Raw genomic sequence first — 23152 nt, 5'->3', positions numbered from 1 at the left:
ATAAATACCTATTTGGGCATTTTTGACTTGATTGAAGGATGATTGTCCACTGTTCGCGCGTAGGAATTCTGGTGTGCCTCGAGGGTAGTTTTGTCATTTTTACCCAAAAATCCACGTATCGCCTCTTCATTATTTTTGGCTCCACAGTACCAGCACTTGTCACGTTATCATTTAACGGTTTACTTAACAAATTTTTTATGAATGTATGAAATTAAAATGAATTAATTAATATCTAATGTATGAACGTAAAACTTTAATATCAAAGAAATATTGAGTTTTAACCATCGATGAAACAGACAAAACACATGACAAACCTCACTTTTATTTTTCAACACATACAACCACGTTATAGAGGTGCAATCATTCACGAAAGTAACAAACCACTTAATTCTCGAACTATAACTAACACGGGAAGGTCCCACACATCAAAGTGTACTTGCACAAAAGGAAAATACCTTATATTCATACTTGAAGGGAATGAAGCACGATGACTTTTGGCTAAAATACATACTTCACACTTCAATTCTGAGTCTTAAATACCACTGAACATATATGGTAACATATGTTTTACATAACCAAAATATGTGAAATTGGTACCAGGTGAAATATCTTGTAAATAAAAATTAGAATCCACTGGACTGACTAGTCAAGCCCGCTAGTCAACTAAGATAGATATGTTAGTCAATAAATCAAAGATTCTGTTGATGCACAAAATCAGTGAGGACTTTGGTACAACAGAAAGCGTTAAGTTTGTGACCTTCGCTAGATTGCTTTGGTCACTAGTGTGGATAAATATGTAAATGGATAGGGACAGGGAAGCAAACACAAGATGTACGTGGTTCACCCAGATTGGCTACGTCTACGGAGTAGAGGAGTTCTCATTAATTGTGAAGGGTTTACACAAGTACATAGGTTCAAGCTTTCCTTTTGTGAATACTAGTGAATGATTTAGTACAAATGACATTAGGAAATATTGTGAGAGAATGATCTCTATTTATAGAAGAGAGTTTCTAGTTTCATTCTGACATTGACACGTGTTGTGTTGTGATTGGCTTCTAATGTTAACACGTGTCGCACTATGATTGGCTTCTAATGTCGACACATGTCGCGCTGTGATTAGCCTCCTGGTTAGAGGGAAACTCTTCTGGGTCCTTGACAGTATAACGTTGACTGGTGCTCAGTAGTTTCGGGATTCGTCAAGTATGGTACAAACAGATTCAATTACCAATTTCTGTTCTCACAAACTATCCTAGTCAGCAAGGCTGCAATTCATTGCAAGTTATTAATGTGTCAAGTGGGTAGGACACATACCATTTAAATGTTCAACAGATATATGTATCATGTATATCTAGTGAGATGTGTGACACAATAACAAGAACTTGAACACAATATATTTTTGGCCGGAAAAACACACCCCTAGGTAAAAAAATCGAGGACTCTCCACTGAATCCAATCCACTAGTGTAAACAAAGGTTCATATAAAGATCACACAAGCTTAATTCCTAGATCCCTATCTATGGAGTAGCTTTACCTTTGTGCAACTTCGTCTTACATAAGATGGACTCCTTCAAACTTCACGAAGTGGCAGCTCTTCCTGAGCTCATCACCTTGTGGCACCGAGATCAACATAATCAATGATGTGATATGATTTTATGATATGCACATGAAATCTAGATTTTAATGACCAGTCAGATTCTCCAGTCAAACAATTGAAGGAAGAATCTAACTTGAATCCAAAAGCTTGGTCTAAAACCAAATTTAAAGTTTAAAACCAGACCAAGACTTTAATGCAAAACCTTAAAACAATGCAACCTTAATAGACAATGATTTGGTGTTTAATGCATGAGGAAGATTTGGTAGTTAAGGTTTCATTTATGGAGAAAATGCAAGCTCAAAGCCTTTAAGGCAATTCCCTCTCTCTCTCTTTAAAACGAAGTTCTAAACCCCAAAAAATAATATGCAACCCTAGAAGCAAATATACCCAAGGAAATCCAATTTTCCATCAGCCAATTTGTCCCAATGACACTTGTCGGCTACAAAAGAGATCTAGGCAGATCAATGGCCAGAAACTGACTACCAACAGAAAGGCGTTAGTCAGCCCATGTGGGCTGTCTTAATCTATGTGCCTAGACAGCTGAAAGTCAGCATCCAAAACTGACTAGACAATCAAACTAGACAGAATGCAACACAAATATAGATATGAAATGCACATGCATGAACATACCTTTTGAGGTGAAATGTGCCACTTCATGAACATTTCCTCCAGCAACAACAACCCATAATCAGAGTATATCCTAAAGCTAGATTGAGCATGTATAATGGTTCATTTACAATATTTGACAAGGAAAGTCAAACACTTAAGACTCGACTTTACAAGATGCATGCCACAAATGTTGATGCAACGACAATACCTTCTCTAGATTACTATTACGCGAAGCACGAACCAAATTAGATATGCCAGGAACCACGTCATCCACATAATACTCAATGATCTCCTTTATCTGAATATCCTGAAGCCAGTAAAATAAAGGATACATTAATACAACATAATCCAATTATTCAGTAACTTGTGGTACAGATAATAAGTACTATTAGTAGTTGCCACACACTTTCTATGAGGATGGGTTTAGATTGAAACTAAGTTTTATCGTAAGTCATATGGTCCGTTGCATCAGAATCTAAAATTCAACCCTTAATCGCCATTATAATAACACACACGACCGCACCTACTTGCAGTAGAATACTCCTACCCAGCACTATCCTGACAAATAACAAGGCATGGTAAAGGACAAAACAATAATTGCTACAAAGTCAACCGATTGCACGGAAAGTAATTATAGACAGCAATAAACGGCACAACAACAATTGCAGCCAATCCACACAGCACAACAACACACTGCACCACCAGCACATCATTGCAATTCCAGGCGGCAGATAAACCACGCACATCACCAACCCGCTGCTGCACAGCCACTGGGCACAGTGTACACACAGTAGAACGGGAATGAGGATCCTCTTCGGATCCTCTTTGTGAGGATTCAGGGGATCCTTTAGTCGTATTCATTCATCGTACATTATGCGGTCATAAATTATTTTAAATTTTTATTCAAAATTGAACAAAAATAGTACTTGATAAAAAATGATTGCATAATTTTCGAAGAATTAATATGATTAAAAGATCTCTTAAATCCTCACAATTCAGAGAAGATCCTCATTCGCAGAACGGTACACAACAAAACAACTGTTTGACACACTACACCAGCAAGTAGCAATTGGAATACGTGCCCGTGTACTTTCCTTGTATGTTTATTATTAGGGTACAATAGCAATTGCATAGGGAACACACACTGATACACGGACAAAAGTACATAAAAGAATACAAACTTTCACACGGCAAAACAAAACCAACCCTCTTCCCACACGCTGCAATTCTATACAACAGCGATGTACACCCACGGCACAAGTGCGAAAAACACAGCGATTGTGCAGTTTACTATTTGTAATTAGGATCGAAACCAATCTCTTGATGGCAAGAAGAAAATCATTAAAAATACTTTGTTACTTCATTCATCCTCTAGAGTTTATAATATATATAGGCACATATGCCTTATTTTACAAGATACAAAAACCAAATTCTAAAGATTACAAATCCTAATCCTACCTAAAATAGAATTCTAAATATATCCACAATTAAGACTTAAATCAACAAAAACTTGAAGGAACAGAACTTAAAAGTAGAAAGCAAGCAAATAAGAAGAAAATGATTGAGCTTGGATTCATATTCTTTTTCGTTAACTTTTCCACCTCGATAATTCCTCTCTGCCTCTGGTAACACTGGTACTATCAACACATTATCTTAATTCTTCTTTTGAGTTATGATTCTCTGATCTTCTATTGAATAATCAATCAACAGTTAGGAGAATCACCATGTGAGTTTCGGATTCGGACTTGTAATAGTTGATTATCAGAGTGCGCAACGAACAAAATTACAAAATAATAAGAATATTATTAAACAAACTAAGAATGCCGAAACGGCTATAAAACCCTAAGATGCAACATTGTGACTAACTTATTTCTCAAACTAAATTACAAGCTCTATTTATAGAGCAATAAACCTACGAAACCCTAATGCGTAAATGCCAAAAATACCCACTACAAAATCAAATCAAATCTCTAATTAATTTCCTAAATAAACCTAGTAAATTCCAATACCCCCCGTCAAACTCATGGTGGAACACGACATGGGTTTGCCAAAGTAGATGTGGATGCAAGACTCCAAATTCCAATGCCAATGCCAATACCAATGCCGATGCCAATGCCAATACCAATGCCGATGTCAATACCAATGCCAATACCAATGTCGATGCCAATTGCGAGCTTCCCAACAAACCTGAGCAAACAAACAAACAAAAAACATATTTTTTATTTGCCCGTGTGGGGGCCTAAAAAACTCCAAACAATTTTTTTTCTTTTTCCTTCTTTTTTCTCTCTTCTTATGGGCGAACAAGTGCAACATCACACCTTCTTAAACAACTAAATAGCAGTGGTGTGGTGGATCGGTCAGATCGACTTTTTCCTTGCAAACAATCAATACCAACTAACAAATCTAAACCGACCAACAAGAACGGATTGAACCCTAAGGATCGAACCCGCTCTAATACCAAGTTGAACATCAGAGTGCACAATGAACAAAACTACAAAATAATAAGAATATTATTAAACAAACTGAGAATGCCAAAACGGCTACAAAACCCTAAGAGGCTACATTGTGACTAACTTATTTCTCAAACTAAATTACAAGCTCTATTTATAGAGCAATAAACCTAAGAAACCTTAATGCGTAAATGCCAAAAATACCCTACTATAAAATCAAATCAAATCTCTAATTAATTTCCTAAATAAATCTAATAAATTCCAACAGTAATTGAAGGAACTGATGTTCTGAGGAAATATGAATCCCAAGAAACAAGCAGGTCAGATGTCCCTCGTTTACCATGCAAAACCGTAAACCGTGGAGAGTTGCTTTTTCATGACATAAAGTACAACTGTGGAACGCAGCTTGCCGGTGTGTCCACTCCAGAGTTGTTCTTAATTATGTATATTAATTATTTTTTGGAATATAGTTTACCAATCATGCATCTACGTTTCATTGCTGCCGAGAAAAGTTCAAATGCCAATACATAAGCTAGAATGGAGGTGTCCCATATGTCCTGTTGCGCAAAACAGAGTCTGTTTTATACAAGAACCAGGAGTCAGTTACACAAATTATTCTTTAAACTCTATCGTTTTACAAGTGTAATAATAGGCCGGATTCATAAAGATCCTTAATTCCATTTATTTCACCAAATTACCGCCAGCCTTGATTAGATGAAATTTGCATTACAAGGTGGTGGAAATTGTGGCACGGTAGAAGACCTATGCTAGGACTACTGTTTCAACGGTATTTGACTGCATAAATTGTTCGAGTTGTTGGCCTTCTTCCCCTTCCCATATCTCAGGCAATGCTTCTTTAATGTTGTGGATACTACTCAACGCATGATCTGCACCGGGCACTAGTACTGAGCTCCCCACCTGCCATAAGTTTTTCCACTTAATTGTATCAGAAAACTTCATTGAACTTCAATTAGTTGAGTTCTTGTTTAATTTATTTGTGATATGCTTGAAGTTTCCATCCTTGAATGCTTCAATTGATCTATTTTTTTTCCTAGTTGCATGTAGATAGTTCTTACAATGACTGTATGAAGTCCTGCTGCCTTCCCACTTGCTATGTTTCGAGCACTGTCATCAAAGAAAATCTGAGAACAGAAGGGGAAAAGAATCTCCATTATACAGCTTCATCTCTGTTTGAAGCTAAATAAAATGAAAATTAAAGCGCGATGTTCCATGTCTAGCTAAGAAAGCATTGAATGACCGATCTTACTGTTTTCTTTGGATCAACATTTGCAATACGAATAGCAGCTTCAGTTGCTTTCACGGAGGGTTTGCAAAGGATTGGTGACTTGGGGGGACCAATTAGACTAGTAACGGTCAAGTCAGTGGCTTTAGCCTCCAGTGCCTGTTTTGGGAGGACCGTACGGAGGTCATCTGCTGCAGTAGGAGTACTGCTCATGCAATCAAGTACTTCTGTTTCATCATAAAGATTATGAGGAGGATTAAGAGTTTCAAAGCATATGATGCCTTCAAAACAATCTTCCAAGCCCAACCTGTTGAGAACTTGAGCTGCATGTGCCCTGTCTGAGTTAGTAAAGATCTGAAACCACCAACACAATGAAGCATCTTAATGAATTAGTTTACATAAACAAAGAGACCGACTTGACCACTATATGTAACTATGTCATAGATATGTGCAGGATGAATTGCAGGTCATCTAAACAAGTTTTAACAAATTTAATTAATTAGTTGACGTACTATTTTTCTCTGGGGCATTGATAACAGAAGGTTCCTTAACACCAGATCGTGCGTCAATACATCATAGGGCAGTCTACCGTGGACATAGGCATGAAACTCATCATTGTCAAATTCGTACCCAAGAGCCTGGATGAATATGTAGTATAGAGAGAGAGAGAGAGAGAGAGAAAGAGAGAGAGAGATTAAGTGGGACTATATATCAAAATTCAAGGTATACATATATAACTATGATTTGAAGTGAGATTGATAGAAAATCTCGACTCCACCAACCTAAAGGGGAATGCAACTGCAAGGACAGTTCGCTAGTGATCTGTAAATTTTACCTTTAGACCAGCCATGGTTGTCCCATATTCCCGGTATAGGTCCAGGCACATCCTTGGCACCTCACCTTCTTCTATTTGCAATTGCTGCAGCATGAACTCTGCAGTAATTGCTCAACCTCGATCATCAGTTAATACTGTTTAATGTAGTTTTGACTATAACTTATAAAAGGTCGTACCCAGTGCACAAGGCTCCCGCTTTACGCAGGGTCTGGGAGAGATGAATGTCGGCTAACCTTACCCCCATTTATGGAGAGGCTGCTCCCAAGTCTCGAACCCGAGACCTACCGCTCATGGGCGAAGGCACTTGCCCCCATTTTGAATATAACTTATAATATGTAAATACATTATCGATATATCTGATTCATATATATATATATATATATATATATACGTACCTTCAATATTCTTGCGACATGCCAAGTTGAGACCATAGCTCAGGGGATAAAGAGTATCATCCAAATCTGCAGAATGTACATTTAATAGTCAAATCCAGAAATCTTAACACAAATACATTAATCACTTAATTAATCAAAAGGGTTTGCAGTAAGAAAGAGTTGAATTAACATTGACAACTAATCCAGAAATCTTAACAAATTAACGTTTTCCATTGAATGATTTGTATCATACCAAAAACCAAGCAGTCATATTTGGCTCCACCGGACCTCCCAATGGCCGCATCCATCTTCAAGAATATACCTGCAGAACAAGCTGCCGGTTCCACAAATTAGTAAGAGCTAACGATTAATTTGAAATAATTTAAGTTTGCAATAAGAAATCATAAGAGCTATTTCCTGTTTGGAATTAATCCTGGCCATCTATCTAATCCTTCTTAGTTCTTACGTTCGTTAATGATGAACATACATGAATGCATGGCAATTTCATTTGAAAGTGGAAACAACACTCGCAAAACAAAGGACCAAAAGAGTATATATATGATGAAAGCATGATGTATTAATATGCCAGTCCATGTATGATCAGTAAATTAAAACGCCGAAAGATTATAATATATAAAATTCAATTATCTGTACATGGAGATGGAGTATGAGACAGTGAATCATGCAACATATATAATAGAAATTTAAGATAATGTTATTACCTTGAAGTTAATATATATAGTACGTAGCAGATCAAGAATGACGAACAGATAACTCTGGTATATCGATGGTTATTGGTTACGGCCACGTACTGTGCATATATATAGACATAAATTCTTGAAGAATGTGCATGCTCGTCGCGGTACACAGTTGAATACTGATGGTGATATGGAGCATATATATTATTCAGGAAATATATTATATTCTCTGTGGAGTGTGGACCGTAAACCATATATGCTTGTTCTTTGCTTCAAGGCAGCTGTCACCTTCGATCCATATATCTCTAACAAAACGTGCCATATGGAGGCATATTCCATATGGGTTTTGAATCTTATTATATGCAGAAATAAAATGTTCTCTCTCTCTCTATATATATATATATATATATATATATGTGTGTGTATGTATGAGCCACTAATATGCATGCATATATGCTTCTCTAACTACTTGATTTATCTCTTATATCTTTTTCGACACTACTCATCCGCGTGAGAATAATCTATAACATAAAAGTGAAATCCTGCTAAAAATTAATAAGAGATCATATATATACATGTGTGGATATGTTCTGTATGGATGTGTGTGTGTGTGTAGATACTGATGAGGATTTTTTTTGGGGGCAAAATTGGTGAGGAATTTAAGAATCAAATTAAGATATGTGGGAGAATTCATGCTCTGTTTGACACCGACACCCTGTAAGTGGAGTGGGAGTGGGGTTGTGAAGATGAGGAGACCATTCCTTACTCTCTAACATGGTGGCTAAATGGAATAAACGCATAATGCAAATGCCTACATGAATAATTCACATTATTTATTTTAGACGATTACATCACTTTGCATTATTCTACAACTTATGCATATGAGTAATGACTGCTGTCTCAGCATTTTGCAACCAAACTAGGCTAGCTAGTACAAGTGAATTATCCCACGAATAATGATACCATCCATCTCTATCAAAAAGCGTGTCAACAAATTTGTATTATAATTTATACCTGAATGAATTTTTCTTCCCTATTGGTTGTTAAAAAAAAATTACAGAGTTGGATACAAAATACCGTATGTGAATCTTTATATATAAATCTAGCAATGACACACCCCGACCGAGATCGAGGCATGTTGGCCGTCAGGTGAGGGTGACGTAGCCATGTGCATAGTGCGGAAGCAATAAGGATAAGAAATATATGAATAAATAAAAACCGAAAGCTACTAATGTGCACTAATAAGCAGGAAGTACTAGGAATGAGATACAAGTGTAAATACACCTAATCAGAGCATAGAAAGTCGAGGTGCAGTCCAGTAGGACAAGTACTAGTTATACAGTACCGGAAAATATCCTACAAATATTATATTCTGTCAGAACCGTCGAGATCCTCGAACACCACCAACAGCAAGTCTACCTAAAACCTGGAGGGGCGCAAAACAGAAAATGTGAGGGGCAAAAACAAAGCTTTTCTTAACCATTTAATCATCAAAATGCCCTAACCCCTCGCTGTAAAACATGTATAATTTTCCTAGAAATAGAATATAAACATATGTGTGTGTGTGTGTGTGTATTCAAATCATGCTTAACACAACCATATTCATAAGTATGTCATGCCAAAATATAAAGCAGAATAAGTAGCTCAAGTGAAAATAAATTCATGAAAAATAACATATTAGCCGAAACCCTTATAGAAGTCTATATGGCTGAAGTCATGGCTCATTAATCAATCTAGCCGGAGTCACTGCAAGTGACCTATACGGCACTACGTTGCACACGAGTATGAACCATAGTAAAGGTCTGTATGACAAGACTGGGTGTAATATAGTTATGCTCAATACTAAGCTCTCATAATAGCTGTGCAATAAATCGCTAGTCACCTACGAGTCGGAACCACCTATAATGGTCTGTACGACAAGATTGTGCACCTAAATTGGATCCAATGTGAGCATATGGAGCGGGAGGTGACATTATAAACAAGCATGTGTCATATCTCTTGCTAAATCACTAACACCGGGGTGCAGGTTTATAAGCTCAATGTTTCTCAATTAATCACAACCGTTATTCACATGCACAATTCATGAACTCACCTGGGATTTACCTGAGCGTCCTCAGCACCACAATTATATATATATATATATATATATATATATATATATATATATATATATATATATATATATGCAACATCATATGCATAATCTAACTCTAAAACATTTGGCATGGCAATTTAAGTCATAACTCATTCAAATGCATTTTCTAGGAAAATATCAAGCATATACATATATACTTAAAACCAAAACCCCACTCATTGGTATGACGAAGGGTCGTAGCCCCCGAGTCTCCCTTGACTGCGGTCGTCCTTGGGATAAGTCTCCCCTATATGCGAAACAACTATAAAAACGTTATTTAAAGCACATAACCAATACTACCTAATAACTTCTCATACAATGCTCAAATGGGATGCTTGAATATACCAACGTGATTTACACAACCTCACGAACATCCCCATATTTTTAGAAAAACATTTCGACGTCCCCAGTGCCGCCACGCGCAGACAAGTGTACGGCAACACACGCGGCCACGTGCAGGAACCCTAATGGAATCCCTTAACCCCGTTAGGAATATACCATTAAAAAGTAACGGAAACCGTTAAAACTAACAAATGCCATTAGGAATATTCCGTCAAAGTTGATGGAATATTCCGTCATCCTTTACCTTCGTACTTAGGCGACCGTCGCCGTCGCCGGAAACTAGAAAACTTTAAAACTTTCATTTCTCGTCCATTTCTCAACCAAATTGCATGAAACTTAACCAATTTAAAGCTTAACACTAGTAGAATACAACCATACCTTTCAAAAGCCTTAAAACCCACGGAACTTGTCGAAAAATCCCTCAATAATCCAGCTAAACCTACAACTCGTCGAAACTCAACTTTCTGATGTCCAAATCACTTCATTTTTCTTCTCCAAGCTTCATGAGGATGATTCAAAGCTTCATATGCCCTTAAAAACTCCTAAAAACCTCACAATAATTAGTGCATGAACAGTACCTAAATCGGAGTTCGTGAGAAACTAGGTTTCGAAGGTTTTGAGGCCAAATAAAGGTATAAATCAACTCTTAGGCATGCAAGGAGTTTGAATGTTACCTTTAAAACCTCAATCCGTGCCTGAAATGGAAGGCTTGGAGTTCGTCCGTACAAAGTTGACAGAAACAGAAGAAAATCCAGAGGGAGGAGAGAGAGAGAGTACACTGGAAGAGAGAGAGTTGGGGTGTGTGTGTGGTCCAAAGTTTTTGACTTCCAACAACCACAAAACCATAACAACTTTAAGTCCTAATTAGTTCCAAATAATAGGGACTTAAGGTATTAGTTCACTTTCAACTTAAACCACACAATCACACAAAACATCCAAGGGCAAAATAATCCTTTCACACCGTCGAAACTAAATATTTCGGGACGGGCTGTGACAAGCAACTTCATTGTGGGGCCACGGCTTCACCAAAAATAAGGGGATAAAAATGCCCCCCAAACAAAAAAGTTCAAAAGTAACCCAAAATAATGCATCAAATAATGCAGGGGTATTTTTGTCATATAAACAGTATTTCTTTAATAATTAAATTTTTTGTACAGTGTCTTTTTTTTAGTTTTTTTTTGTTAGTACCTCACAATGGGCTAATAATAATGTTATTCAATCAATTGTTTATTAAATATTATTTTCTCTATTTTTAAACACGTTTAAAACATCTTAAGAAGCGCGTAGTGCCGATTATAATAAAGGTCATTTGCACACGCATAACAATGTGATTCAATTAGTTGTCAAATTTTTTTTTTTTAACAAACGATATTATCTACACTAAGGGAGATGGGGTGAGCTTAGCCTCACAATGGACTAGCAATAATGTGATTCAATCAGTTGTTTATTAAACATTATTTTCTTTATTTTTAAACATGTTCAAAACATGTTCAAAACATCTTAAGAGGTGTGTACCGTTGGTAGTAAAAAATGTCTTTCACACGCACACAATAATGTAATTCAATCATTTGTTTATTAAATAGGTCATTTTGGTTTCGGTCCTTAATCAACCTAGTTGTTAGAATGAAACCTTATTTGTTTAAATAGTTTAATCAATGTCCCTAGCATCATTTAAGGGATTTAACTCATACATTTATGCATTTAATATCCCACAAATTATAAAATTTAAACAAATTCAAATAATATTGTTACAAATATAACAATTACTTAAAAAATCAATAATAGAGTAAATCATTTTTCTCATAGTTCTAGCAAAAAAAAATGTATTCATGTAATTATTAATATAGTGCAAGAAATAACTTTTGACATATTTTAAAACATAAAATAAACACATATAATTAGCATGGGTACGTTCATAAAAAAAAATATTGGTATAAATTAAATTAAAAATTTTGGGTACATATTAAAATTCAAAACTATGGGTACAAATTAAATTGAAAATATGGGTACATATTAAAATTCAAAATTATGGGTACAAATTAAAACTAAAAAGAATATTGGTATAAATTAAAAAAAGGGTACAAATTATAAATAGAAATATATGAAGAAAAAAATACTAAAAAGATTATATTTGAAAATGATTAATATTTTTTTTAGTACATCGATATTTTACGTTAGGGGGAGCAGAAGTTCAGCTAAGCCACACAATGGGCAGCCTAATTTGGTATCGAAGTCGCCATCTATGAGATTCGAACTAAGACCTCTCACTTCTAAGCGAAGAGAAAAAATAAAAAAGGAATAAGGTTTAATCAACCTAGTACTAATTTAATGACTTGTAATTAAATTTAATATTCAAATAATGATGTGATGACCCGTCCCGAATAATTATATATTTTATCCTTGAATACATGGAAATGACTATTTTACCCTCGTTGGCCTTGTGAAGTGGATGTACGTAGATAATCTTAAATTATTTTTCGCCGACGTAATTAAATTGTGCTCAACATCACTAGAGAATTGACGCGAATTAGGGTCGCATCGGATTTGTAACGAAAATGTTACAAATAGATAAAGATAATTTGGGTTGTCATCATATGCCACTAATCGCCTTAATTCCTACAATCCATAACCCAATCAAAATTGGATTGGTTTTATATTCAATTGGACCCAATTGTTATGCCCTAATTTCCATAGCCCAATTAGGGCTTATGATTTTGTTTATTGCTGGCCAACCTGTGACAAAACACACACACACACACACATGTAACCTTCATCTTTCCTCTCTCTTCTCTAAATTTCCTTCCCGTCCTTATAACTGTGATCTCCAACTCATAAACATCACCTAAACACCACAGATCGAACCTTTAAGGACTTCCATCGTGTTCCTCGTAAGCTCATGATCCCATTTATACCATTTGTTTGACGCAAAGACCTCGAGAACCCTGGAATTCGTGAGCTCCAGCGAGACACCCTGTTACTCCGACGTGATCGTGGATATTTCACGGGATTTTAAGGCTCAAAAAGGGTCCTAAGAAATTCTATTAGGATCCTAGGCTAATTTTGGAGTGGTTACAACGTCGGAACATTTGGGTTTATCAAGCTTCTAGTTTGGCATGTTGTGTCGAGCTACTTTCTGACTGTTTTCCATCGGTTTTAGGACCTTTAAGAGGTAAGAACATGTTCTTCTTGTTTAGGGCTTCAAATTGATATAAAATTCGTGGAATTTGGTTGAAAACTGAGTGAGATATTGAAATTTTAAATTTTTCCAGAAACCGGCGACGCAACGGCGACCGGCGACCCACCGGAGAAGAAATGAGAATATTCCATCAACTTTGACGGAATATACTAACGGCATCAGGTATATTTAACGGAATATTCTCTAACGGCGTTAAAGTTTCCATCCAACGTGCCTGCACGTGGCCAGCGCATGAGGGTGTGTGGGTCATCGAAAAATTATTCTAAAAATATGGATGCTTGTGGTGTTGAGTAGGCCACGATGGTATATTCAAACACCCCAATTGAGCAATGTATGAGAAGTTATTATACGGTTTTGATTGTGTGCTTAAATTAACGTTAAATTAGTGGTTTCACATATAGGCGAGACGTTCCCGGAGGATGAGCTTAGCCAGGTGAGACTTGGGGGTTACGACCCTGCTACATACCAGTGAGTGGGCTTTTGTTATATATATATATATATATATATATATGTTTTACATTTTCCCAAAAATTGTTTTAAATGGATTTACAATCTTAAATGCCATGTCGATTGCAATACATTTTAGTATGTGCATTACTATAGCTATGCATATTATAGCATGACGTTGTGGACGCCCATGTAAGCTTCAAGTGAGTATATATTGATGGTAGTGATTGCAGTGTGTATGGTATTGTTTAAAGGCATTTAGTGCTCATTATCCTGCACCCTGGTGTTAGTGCTCCGCCCAAGGCCAAGGCCTAGCCTTCACGTGATCATTCACTTCCCACACCGTATGCTCACCTTGGATCCAAGGCAGGTGTCAACCTGTCGTATAGACCACATTAGGTGATTCCGACTCGTAGGTGACTTGCGATTCATCGCACAACCTTCACATGATCATAGCACTTGAGTGTATTTAATTACACCTAGCCTGTCGTACAGACCACATTAGGTGGTTCCGACTCGTGTGTAGGATTTGGTAGATGAGCTATAGGTTCAGCCGTACAGGTCACTTTAGGTGACTCCGGCTGACATATCACTTTATATTGATTTATTTCACCTGGCTTACTTATTTCATTGTTGGAATACTTGACATGGCATATACTTGGTTTTCACTACTCTCGAGCATAATTTCTATATACATATGTATTATTATTTTCTGGGAAATTATACAGATTTTACAGTGAAAGGTTATTGTTTTTGGAAAGATAAATGATTTTAAAAAGCTTTGTTTTTGCCCACTCATGTTTTCTGTTTTGCACCCCTCCTGGTTCTAGTTAGAAGTTCATGTTGGTGGCTCATGAGGACTCTACATCGGTTCTGACAGACATCCATCAATGTAGGGTTTTCTTTCATACCCTGTATAATTAGTATTTAGCATGTTGGACTGCACTTTGATATCTACGCTCTGATTATGTGCATCTACAGTTCCACTCGTACTTATATACTAGTCTAGTGTAAGTTAGTTTGATTTTTATTTACCCACATTATCTTATCACCTTCACTTCCGTACAGCGGACATGGCTATGTCACCCTCACATGATGGCCATCATGCCTCGATTTAGGTCCAAGTGTGTTAATAACATGAAGAAAAGTCAAGGGACCTTGATCAAAAAATGAAAAAGGAATAAGGTTTCAATTAATGAGAAGGAGAAATGAGAGATGAGAACCTAATTTATCATTATTAAATATTATTTTCTCTATTTTTAAATACTTAAGAGGCGTACTGCCAGTTATAAAAAAGGTCTTTCGCATTCCCATAATAATGTGATTCAATTAATTGTCAAATGATCTTTTTTTTTAATAAATGATATTATCTACACTAAGGGGAGAGGGGTGGGTTTAGTCTCACAATGGGGAAGCAATAATGTGATTCAATCAGTTGCCTATTAAATATTATTTTCTCTATTTTTAATGTAAATTCAATAGAATGTAGATGAAAATTAAAAGACCGATTTTATTATGTGGATTCAGTTGCTTTGATTAGTTTATGAGGAATTTCTTCTAGCAAGATCTAATATTATTCATTTAGTCCAAATAGTTGACTTTCTTTTTGTCATAAAAAAAAATATTGAAGCAATTCATGCATATAAATATATTTAAAATGTGTAAGTTGTGTGTAGCATGCCGTGATTCAAAAATGGATGCGCTTGTATGAAGGCTAGTAATATATAAAATGAATAAGGAAATATTGAAGAATTAAGTCACCACTAAGAGCAAGTCCACCAGAGGTGGAATAGCCCAGCACCCAGTCAAAAAACTGGCCTGGCACATAGCCAATTCACTCCAGCCCACGGGATTGACTGGCACCCAGCCTAAGCTGGTCTCTAGGCCAGCCCAAAATTGACAGACCTGGGGACCAGGTCATCTGATGCCATGCGGACGCCAGCGTGGCGTCAGACACTTTTTTTATATTTTATTCGGGGTCATGGAATCTGCGGGATATACGGATGTGATGCAGCCGTGAAGTGTGAGTCCACCGCGGAGAGGGAGAGACAGAGACAGAGCGTTCAAACCCGGAAAGGGATTCGAATCGCTGAGAGAGATCTAGCAGCACCGAAACCCTTGGACCCGCAAAAGCGAACAAGGGGAGAGAGATCTAAGGAGAGGTCAAGCTCTCGGCTTCAATAGTAGGACCTCCCACCATGCACCGATGCCGCATGCAAGGCCATGGTTGGGTTCCTTGAGCTCCAGGGATTACAAAAATAATATTTTGTGTTTGATTTGTTGAAGATTTTGAAGAGGAAGAAGAAGGAAAGCTCACGGGAGTGAGCTGGAAAAGAGAGGGAGAAAAAAATAGAAAGAGAGAGAGAGAAAAAGAAAGGACCGGAGAGAGAAAGGAAGAAAAAAGAAAAAATAAATTAAATGATAAAATATTAATTGTTTTGAATAAAATAATATAATATTAGATGGGCTGGATGCCAGCGTATTTTTAGGGGTGGAGATGCTTTGGCCTATTACTGTTCACTGTGATCTATTACTGTTTATTTAAGTAAATAAATGCACTGGATGCTGACACAAAGTCTTTTGAAGTGAACTTACTCTAAAGGAACTCAAACTACAGCAGAACACATTTGGGGTTGCTAAACCCAATACAGAATTGTTTAGTTGGGCCTTAGAAAAAAACTATGGGCTTAGTGGTCCAAAATTGAAGTTATTTTGGGCCGTTTGGGGTGGGTTAAAAAGTAAAAAAGTGGAGTCTACGGGTAGGAAGAACACACGACTCAGTCTCAGACTCTCAGGGGACCTTAATATTAATATGGGGTGTGTTATCCACACACATTTTTTTACATCTTACATACCTTATTAATTTTTATCCGTTGATCTTCTTCAATTCATCTAATCTGACAGCTGAAAACCAAAAAAATATGAAAGAAGTAAAAAGGGATGTAAGAATATCACAACTCTATTAATATCTGGCGGTTAATATTTCTTTTGGTCAGAAATTGCACAATTGGTGGTTGAGGCTTTAAATTGGAGGCGGCTTCGAGGTTTGAACTTTGAGCAGCAAATCAAATATACATTTTATTATTTTGTGTGTAGAATCGAATTGAATTAGAAACAATCAGAGAGAAAAAAAGAAGAGAGCAATGGTATCATGGGGAAAGTGGGGGAAGGACGTAGGGAGAGTGGTGAAAGGGGTGTCTCTAATCGCCAAGGAGTTGGCGAATCGATCTCCCACTTTGCAGAGCGCCAAAAATGGCGATTTGGAAGCCCTAATCAAGAAAGCCATTGTGTCCGCCACCGACCTCTCCGGCCTCACCAAAGGCACCCTCTCCCAATTCACCAACAACCACCCCATTGGTACTAATGACTCCAATTCCAATACGAATACCAGAGGCCAAGATTCCGTCGTATACTTCACACATGAACAAGTTGAAGTTGAAGCAGCACCAGCACCTCCTCCTCCTTCGTCTGCTCCTGCGGCGGAGCATGAACAAGAAGAACACAATCAACAACAGTTGCAGCAACCAGTGCAACAACAAGAAGAACATCAATCCACCACAGTGGAGGTCCTTGATTCCGCCAAGAAGGAGAATTTGGTGGAACAAGAGCCACAACCTCAGCCATTGCAGAGGCGGAAGCCCAGAGAGAGACGAGTTCCTTCCACCCCCTTCTCCAGAGCACTCGGGTTTCTACTCTTCTCTTTTTTAGTTTCCTTATGAATGATTGCTTTTCCATATGAATGATATCATGAAAATGTATGTGATTTGTGATTGTGATTGATAATCTAAAAAGGTTTGCTGGTCTCGGAGCTGGGCTCGCGTGGGGAACCATTCAGGAGTCTACTAAGAGGCTCGTTTATGGTACACCAACCTCATCAGACAAGCAATCTCCTCTTTCTCCATTTTTGTCCCCCCAAAATGCAGAACGTTTGGCTCTCGCACTCTGTAGAATGCGTGGAGCTGCCCTCAAATTGGGACAGATGCTCAGTATACAGGACGAATCCCTCGTCCCTGCTCCCGTAACATTCTACTTCTCTCTTTCTTTTTTAAATAAAATTCATATGCATTACAGCACATTGCATTGCATGTTTTCAGTTTCTTAATGTCTTTTATATTCATTTTCTTCTAGATCTTGGCAGCTCTCGATATTGTCCGTCAAGGTGCAGACGTCATGCCCAGGAAACAGCTTAATCAAGTTTTGGATGCTGAACTAGGACCTGACTGGCAATCTAAGCTTTTTAGTTTTGATTATGAACCTTTGGCATCTGCAAGTATAGGCCAGGTGACAGTAACAGATACAATACTGCTTGTTTCTTGTTACTTGTTACCTGTTACAGACACTCACTCACTCACACCTACCCACTGTATATGTACAACCTCTGGGGCATCCAAATTGCCGTGTATTAGAAAATTAACCACATACTCTAAAGACTCTGCATGCTGGCAATCAGTGTACTTGTAATGCCAACTTTGTGCCTAAGAGCACGATCATAATCCAACATGAACTTCTGCATCTCTTGATAGATTTCTGTAATAAAATTTGTCATGTATTTTACTTTGTTCAGACAGTTTGTCTTACCATCTATAGCATTTTTAGGTTCATCGAGCTGTCACAAAGGATGGTATGGATGTTGCAATGAAAATTCAGTACCCTGGTGTTGCTGATAGCATTGAAAGTGACATTGACAACGTCAAACTTCTTCTAGATTATACAAATCTAATCCCCAAGGGACTTTATCTTGAAAGAGCTATGAAGGTATTTTTATTTTGTATGCCTTTGGTTATTGCATCTGCATGACTTACATTGTATATTAGGAGTGAGCCTAATTTTACTAATTGCTTCACTTACAAATTTGGCCATTATACTACTCTTTCTTTAGTGTGGATGTGTATCTAATCCTCATTGATCATTCCCTTATGCTCATGACTTCAGAACTTGATTCCATGTGGAATGTATCGGGATGACATGGAATTGTGGAGGATGATTTCAAACTCAGAAGATGATGAGATATCTTAAAATTTTCAAAATGCATGCTTATATTCTTCCTTGGAATCCTTTTTAGGTGGCAAAAGAAGAATTATCCCGTGAATGCGACTATGTGTTGGAGGCACAAAGTCAAAAAAGGTTTCGTGACTTGCTATCCAATGCACAAGGATTTTATGTTCCATTGGTAGTGGATGATATATCGAGCAAAAGAGTCTTAACTACTGAGCTTGTTTCCGGCAAGTAAACTATGCCAATTATGCTATTACATTGTTTAAACTATGATATAGTGATTTTTACCCTGAAAAATTTATGTTGTTGCTTGGGGTGATTTCTCGATGATGAGAATTTAAAGAACTGATTCCCAACATGTTTTGCTTTGTTTCGGGACTTTCTCATGGACAAAATCCAAAGCTGATTAGTTAATCTTCAAACACACTTACTTGAAGAAGCAGTGTATATTTCAAGATTTGTTTTGTAATATTGAACTGTACAACATGTTGTGGGCACACAAATACTGGTCGAGAGACCACCTTTTATTTTCTACTAGTACAGCAATCGGAATTTATATCAAAATTGTGTGTGAAACTAATTAAGCTTATGAATCAAGGGATGATATTGAAAAGCAAGCTACTAATTGGATGATGTCATATTCTTTTCATGCTCCATATGCACAAGTCATCTTCTATCATAAATGACTGTAATTACGGACTGCTTATAACTTCTGGAAATGAGTTGCAACATTTCCTTGGACCCTTTTGTTTTTGGTTAGAGATTTCCCTTCAATCTTAAGTTACACAGATTCAGAATTTTATACGTTGAAAGTTGCATTGCTGCAATTTGAAGCACGCATAAAATGGTAATGATTAAAAATAATTAACCAGCTCTAATGATATTTTTTTCTGTCGTATATATCACTTAACTTAGCTGTCTTTTCTAGGTTTTTCCTATTGTTATCATTAAAATGGAGCTTTCATTGTAGCATTGGTTGTATCATCAATAGAGAATTTGTGTTGATAACTTGATACATCTTTGAACATGATATTGCTTTCTCTTGCTGCAGGAATACCTATTGACAAAGTGGCACTCTTAAACCAGGAGACTCGCAACTGTGTTGGCAGAAAGTTGCTAGAGCTCACTTTGAAGGAGTTATTTGTTTTTCGTTTCATGCAGGCATGTTCTGTGTTATATCTCTTCACCAATGCAAGCATACGTAGCGTTTTATTTTAATCTTTGCTTTGCTTTTCTTACGTTATTTTTATAAGCATTCACTTTGCACAACCTTAAGAATAACTTACTCTCAACAATGAAGTTGATGTCTTAGTATTTTTCCATCCATCGAGGTTTTTTTTCATTTTATTAGTCAACTTAAAGTATGTCTCCTACTAGCAATCCCACCAAGTTTATTTGTAAGGGACACAGCGTAACAATATTTTTTAGCGGCAATAGCCAGTAGTTTGATGTAAAGTTGATGTAGCACAAGTGCACAACACAAAGTAAGTGTCCCTATGATTATGGTGGGCTGAAGATGACAGAAATTTTAAGAAAGACGAGCTTTAGAAGAAAGAATAGGCTGGCAATGATTTATGAGTGCTTCCATTGGAAAAGAAATAAGTAAAGGAACCAACGGAGGCTCAATGGGAGTGGTTGAGGCACTTAGGTTTGCCCTATGTGGTCTTGGGTTGAAGTCCTTATGCAGCACTTGCTAGTGCTTTCTTGCCCCTAAAGATTGTGGGGTTTGGTGATGGGCCCCAGTTTAGAAGCTAGCACATATGCTGAGTTTTAATCTCCAGCTGCAGATTTAAGGTAGCTAAGTTAAGCAAGACCTATGGTCTAGTCCAGTTCCTATGTATGAAAGATATTTAGTTCATTTAACATATCAAAATTCAGTGATATCCATTTTGCTGGACAACTGATCCAGCGTTATTCATCATGTGAACTTTATTGTATGGTTTCTGTCTTATATTTTTTTCTACGCTATGCGTATAGGAATTAACATTCTGAGATTTTGTAAGTCATGCATTCTTCCTAGTTTTAGGCTTGCAGCTCAACTTGCTTTAATTGTGCCTTATGGAATACAGACTGATCCTAATTGGAGTAATTTCTTGTACGATGAGGCTAAGAAATCAATCAATCTGATCGACTTTGGAGCAGCTAGGGATTACCCAAAGAGTTTTGTTGATGATTATCTAAGAATGGTGAAATCTCCTTACTCTCTATATTTTACTGAGTTTTGTGGTTGAGTATTAGTTGTTTGTTTGTTATTTAAAACGTTTTAGACTGAGCTGCAAGTTGCTGAGGACTTTGCATTGCATATGTGACTGATCAGGTTCTTGCCTGTGCAAATGGTGATAGAGATACAGTCCTAGAAATGTCTAGGAGACTTGGATTCGTCTCAGGAACGGAGTCAGAAATAATGTTAGAAACGCATGTTCAAGCCGGGTTTGTTGTGGGATTGCCATTTGCGAAGCCTGGTGGGTATGACTTCCGTGCATCAAACATCACTCAGAGTGTTTCAAACCTTGGGGCAACGATGCTGAGACACAGGGTGACTCCACCACCTGACGAGGCGTACAGCCTTCACCGCAAGCTTTCGGGTGCCTTTTTGGCTTGCATCAAGCTTGGGGCGGTTGTGCCGTGCAGGGAGCTCTTACTCGAAGTATATGAGCATTATCAGTTTGGCCAAGGAGGGGAGACGTTGTCAAGTGGGATGGGTTTTTAAAGGGCTCATAAATTATTTTGATTAAATTTTAACAAGTAAATTGTAGCAATGGTTCCTTAATTTTAATCAAATTGAAGTCATGGTCTCTCAACTAAAAATTCATTACCATTTGTCCCTCAACTCATCAAAATGTATAGCTATGATCATTTTCGTCAATTTCGTAAATTTTTTGTCAAAATAAGTTATGTTGGAATGATCATTGTTACAATTAGGGTCCCTCAATTCATAAAAATGTGTAGTTGTGGTTATTTTCATCAACTTTGTCAGAATTTTGTCAAAATGGGTTATGTTGGAATAATTATTGCTACAATCGAGTTAAAGTTGAAGAACCATTGTTCCAATTAGGTTAAAGTTGAGGGATCATTTTTTCAGTTAAATTAAAGTTGAGGGATCAATGGTAATGAATTTTTAGTTGAAAGACCATAGCGGCATGTTTTGATAAGTTGAGGGACCAACGATAATGAATTTTTAATTGAAAGACTATTGCTTCAATTGAATTAAAATTAAGAGACCATTAACTACAATTTACTCAATTTAAACATGTAATAACTGGGGGAGGATGAAGTGTTCAAACTTTGGGGTAGATTGATAACTCATGGCGGACGCGCTAGTTTTGCCCTTGAGAGAGATAATTTGTTTGTATATTCATTCAACCTATTAGAATTTAGATATAAAAACATGCTTTAACAGTGATTCTGATTCATAAGGAGGGAGGAGTCCACTCCACTGCTACTGACTACTGCCTACAAGTACTTTCCTTAGAGCAAGTCCACTCCTAAATACTTTGCGCCAGCACCCAGCGCATTTATCTACTCAAGTGAACAGTAATAGACCCTAGTGAATAGTAATAGGCTAAAGCATCGTCACCCCTAATAAAAAATAGCCTAGTCAATATTATTATTTTTTATTATAAAATAATAAAAATAATAATTTTATATATAAAAAAAAAAGTCAGGAACCTCTTCTCTCTCAATCTATCATGCTTTTCTCTCTCTGGTTTCTCACATCCCTCTCGTCGCCTCGTCTCTCTCGCTCTGTCGTCCTTCACTCCTCATGGACTCGAATGTGCGCTCTCTTTCCTTCGAAAGGTAGGTGGCTTTCAGGTTCCACTACCCTCTATAGTTTCACCTCTACATCCTCAACCAGTTCTCTTTGTTTCTCTCTCTCTCTCTCTCTTTTCCAGCTCACTCCGGCGGTTCATAATTTCGACGTTAAAGCGGCATGGGAGATCGTGCATGTAGACCTTGAGAGGCGGGGAAGTGGTGGCGTAGAGGGACCGGACAACCGAAGGCGGCAATGAGAGGAAGAGCGGGAGGAAGTAAGAGCGGATGTCGACGGTGCCGATGAAGATTGAGTAGGTGAGGAGAAGGAGGAAGGCGAAGATGAGGGCATCGGGCAACGGGTCACCAGCTTGATTTCGCCGGCGCCACCAGCTGTTTTTCTTCTTGCTCAGTCGTCTTGCGTTTCCTTGGTGCCATTCCCAAAAAAAACACGCTAATAGCCCGGTCCCTGGCTTTGTCAATTC

The 23152-nt window shown here is 37.4% G+C and overlaps 2 protein-coding genes across 5 annotated transcripts; one reads left to right on the top strand and one right to left on the bottom strand.

Annotated features, from left to right (window-relative positions):
• Positions 1 to 5213: 5213 nt before the first annotated feature.
• On the bottom strand, positions 5214 to 7984 carry LOC126634174 (uncharacterized protein C24B11.05). Of its 3 annotated transcripts, none has more exons than XM_050304666.1 (8): positions 7828 to 7984; positions 7359 to 7439; positions 7127 to 7192; positions 6732 to 6829; positions 6409 to 6534; positions 5921 to 6250; positions 5730 to 5795; positions 5214 to 5571 (listed from the first exon to the last, which is right to left on the bottom strand). In XM_050304666.1, the coding sequence occupies exons 2-8, from the start codon at positions 7411 to 7413 to the stop codon at positions 5416 to 5418; spliced, it is 897 nt and encodes a 298-aa protein (XP_050160623.1). In that variant the 5' UTR covers positions 7414 to 7439; positions 7828 to 7984; the 3' UTR covers positions 5214 to 5415. The 3 variants fall into 3 exon arrangements, with proteins under 3 accessions (XP_050160623.1, XP_050160624.1, XP_050160625.1); XM_050304667.1 differs by having other exon boundaries at positions 7359 to 7427; XM_050304668.1 differs by lacking the exon at positions 7828 to 7984 and having other exon boundaries at positions 5730 to 5778; positions 7359 to 7427.
• An 8970-nt stretch (positions 7985 to 16954) lies between these two features.
• Positions 16955 to 22320, top strand: LOC126583161 (protein ABC transporter 1, mitochondrial). Of its 2 annotated transcripts, XM_050247466.1 has the most exons (8): positions 16957 to 17607; positions 17715 to 17940; positions 18051 to 18203; positions 18519 to 18677; positions 18985 to 19144; positions 19969 to 20078; positions 20987 to 21103; positions 21235 to 22320. In XM_050247466.1, exons 1-8 carry the CDS (start codon positions 17066 to 17068, stop codon positions 21625 to 21627), a joined length of 1860 nt encoding a protein of 619 aa, XP_050103423.1. In that variant the 5' UTR covers positions 16957 to 17065; the 3' UTR covers positions 21628 to 22320. The 2 variants fall into 2 exon arrangements, with proteins under 2 accessions (XP_050103424.1, XP_050103423.1); XM_050247467.1 differs by lacking the exon at positions 18051 to 18203 and having other exon boundaries at positions 16955 to 17607.
• The last annotated feature ends 832 nt before the right edge of the window (positions 22321 to 23152 follow it).

The sequence above is a fragment of the Malus sylvestris genome, chromosome 9 (genome assembly GCF_916048215.2).
Source record: "Malus sylvestris chromosome 9, drMalSylv7.2, whole genome shotgun sequence".
NCBI classification, from domain to species: Eukaryota; Viridiplantae; Streptophyta; class Magnoliopsida; order Rosales; family Rosaceae; genus Malus; species Malus sylvestris.
Note: the sequence above shows the minus strand (reverse complement) of the source record. Positions and strands in the feature narration are given on the sequence as shown.

Coding starts and splice junctions, on each gene's coding strand:
- LOC126634174 (XM_050304666.1), bottom strand. CDS start 7,413: ATGGATGCGGCCATTGGGAGGTCCGGTGGAGCCAAATATGACTGCTTG. Junction 6,830..7,126: donor ATGTCGCAAGAATATTGAAG/GTACGTATATAT, acceptor CAATTACTGCAG/AGTTCATGCTGCAGCAATTG. Junction 6,535..6,731: donor CAACCATGGCTGGTCTAAAG/GTAAAATTTACA, acceptor ATATTCATCCAG/GCTCTTGGGTACGAATTTGA.
- LOC126583161 (XM_050247466.1), top strand. CDS start 17,066: ATGGTATCATGGGGAAAGTGGGGGAAGGACGTAGGGAGAGTGGTGAAA. Junction 18,204..18,518: donor CATCTGCAAGTATAGGCCAG/GTGACAGTAACA, acceptor TAGCATTTTTAG/GTTCATCGAGCTGTCACAAA. Junction 18,678..18,984: donor ATCTTGAAAGAGCTATGAAG/GTATTTTTATTT, acceptor AATCCTTTTTAG/GTGGCAAAAGAAGAATTATC.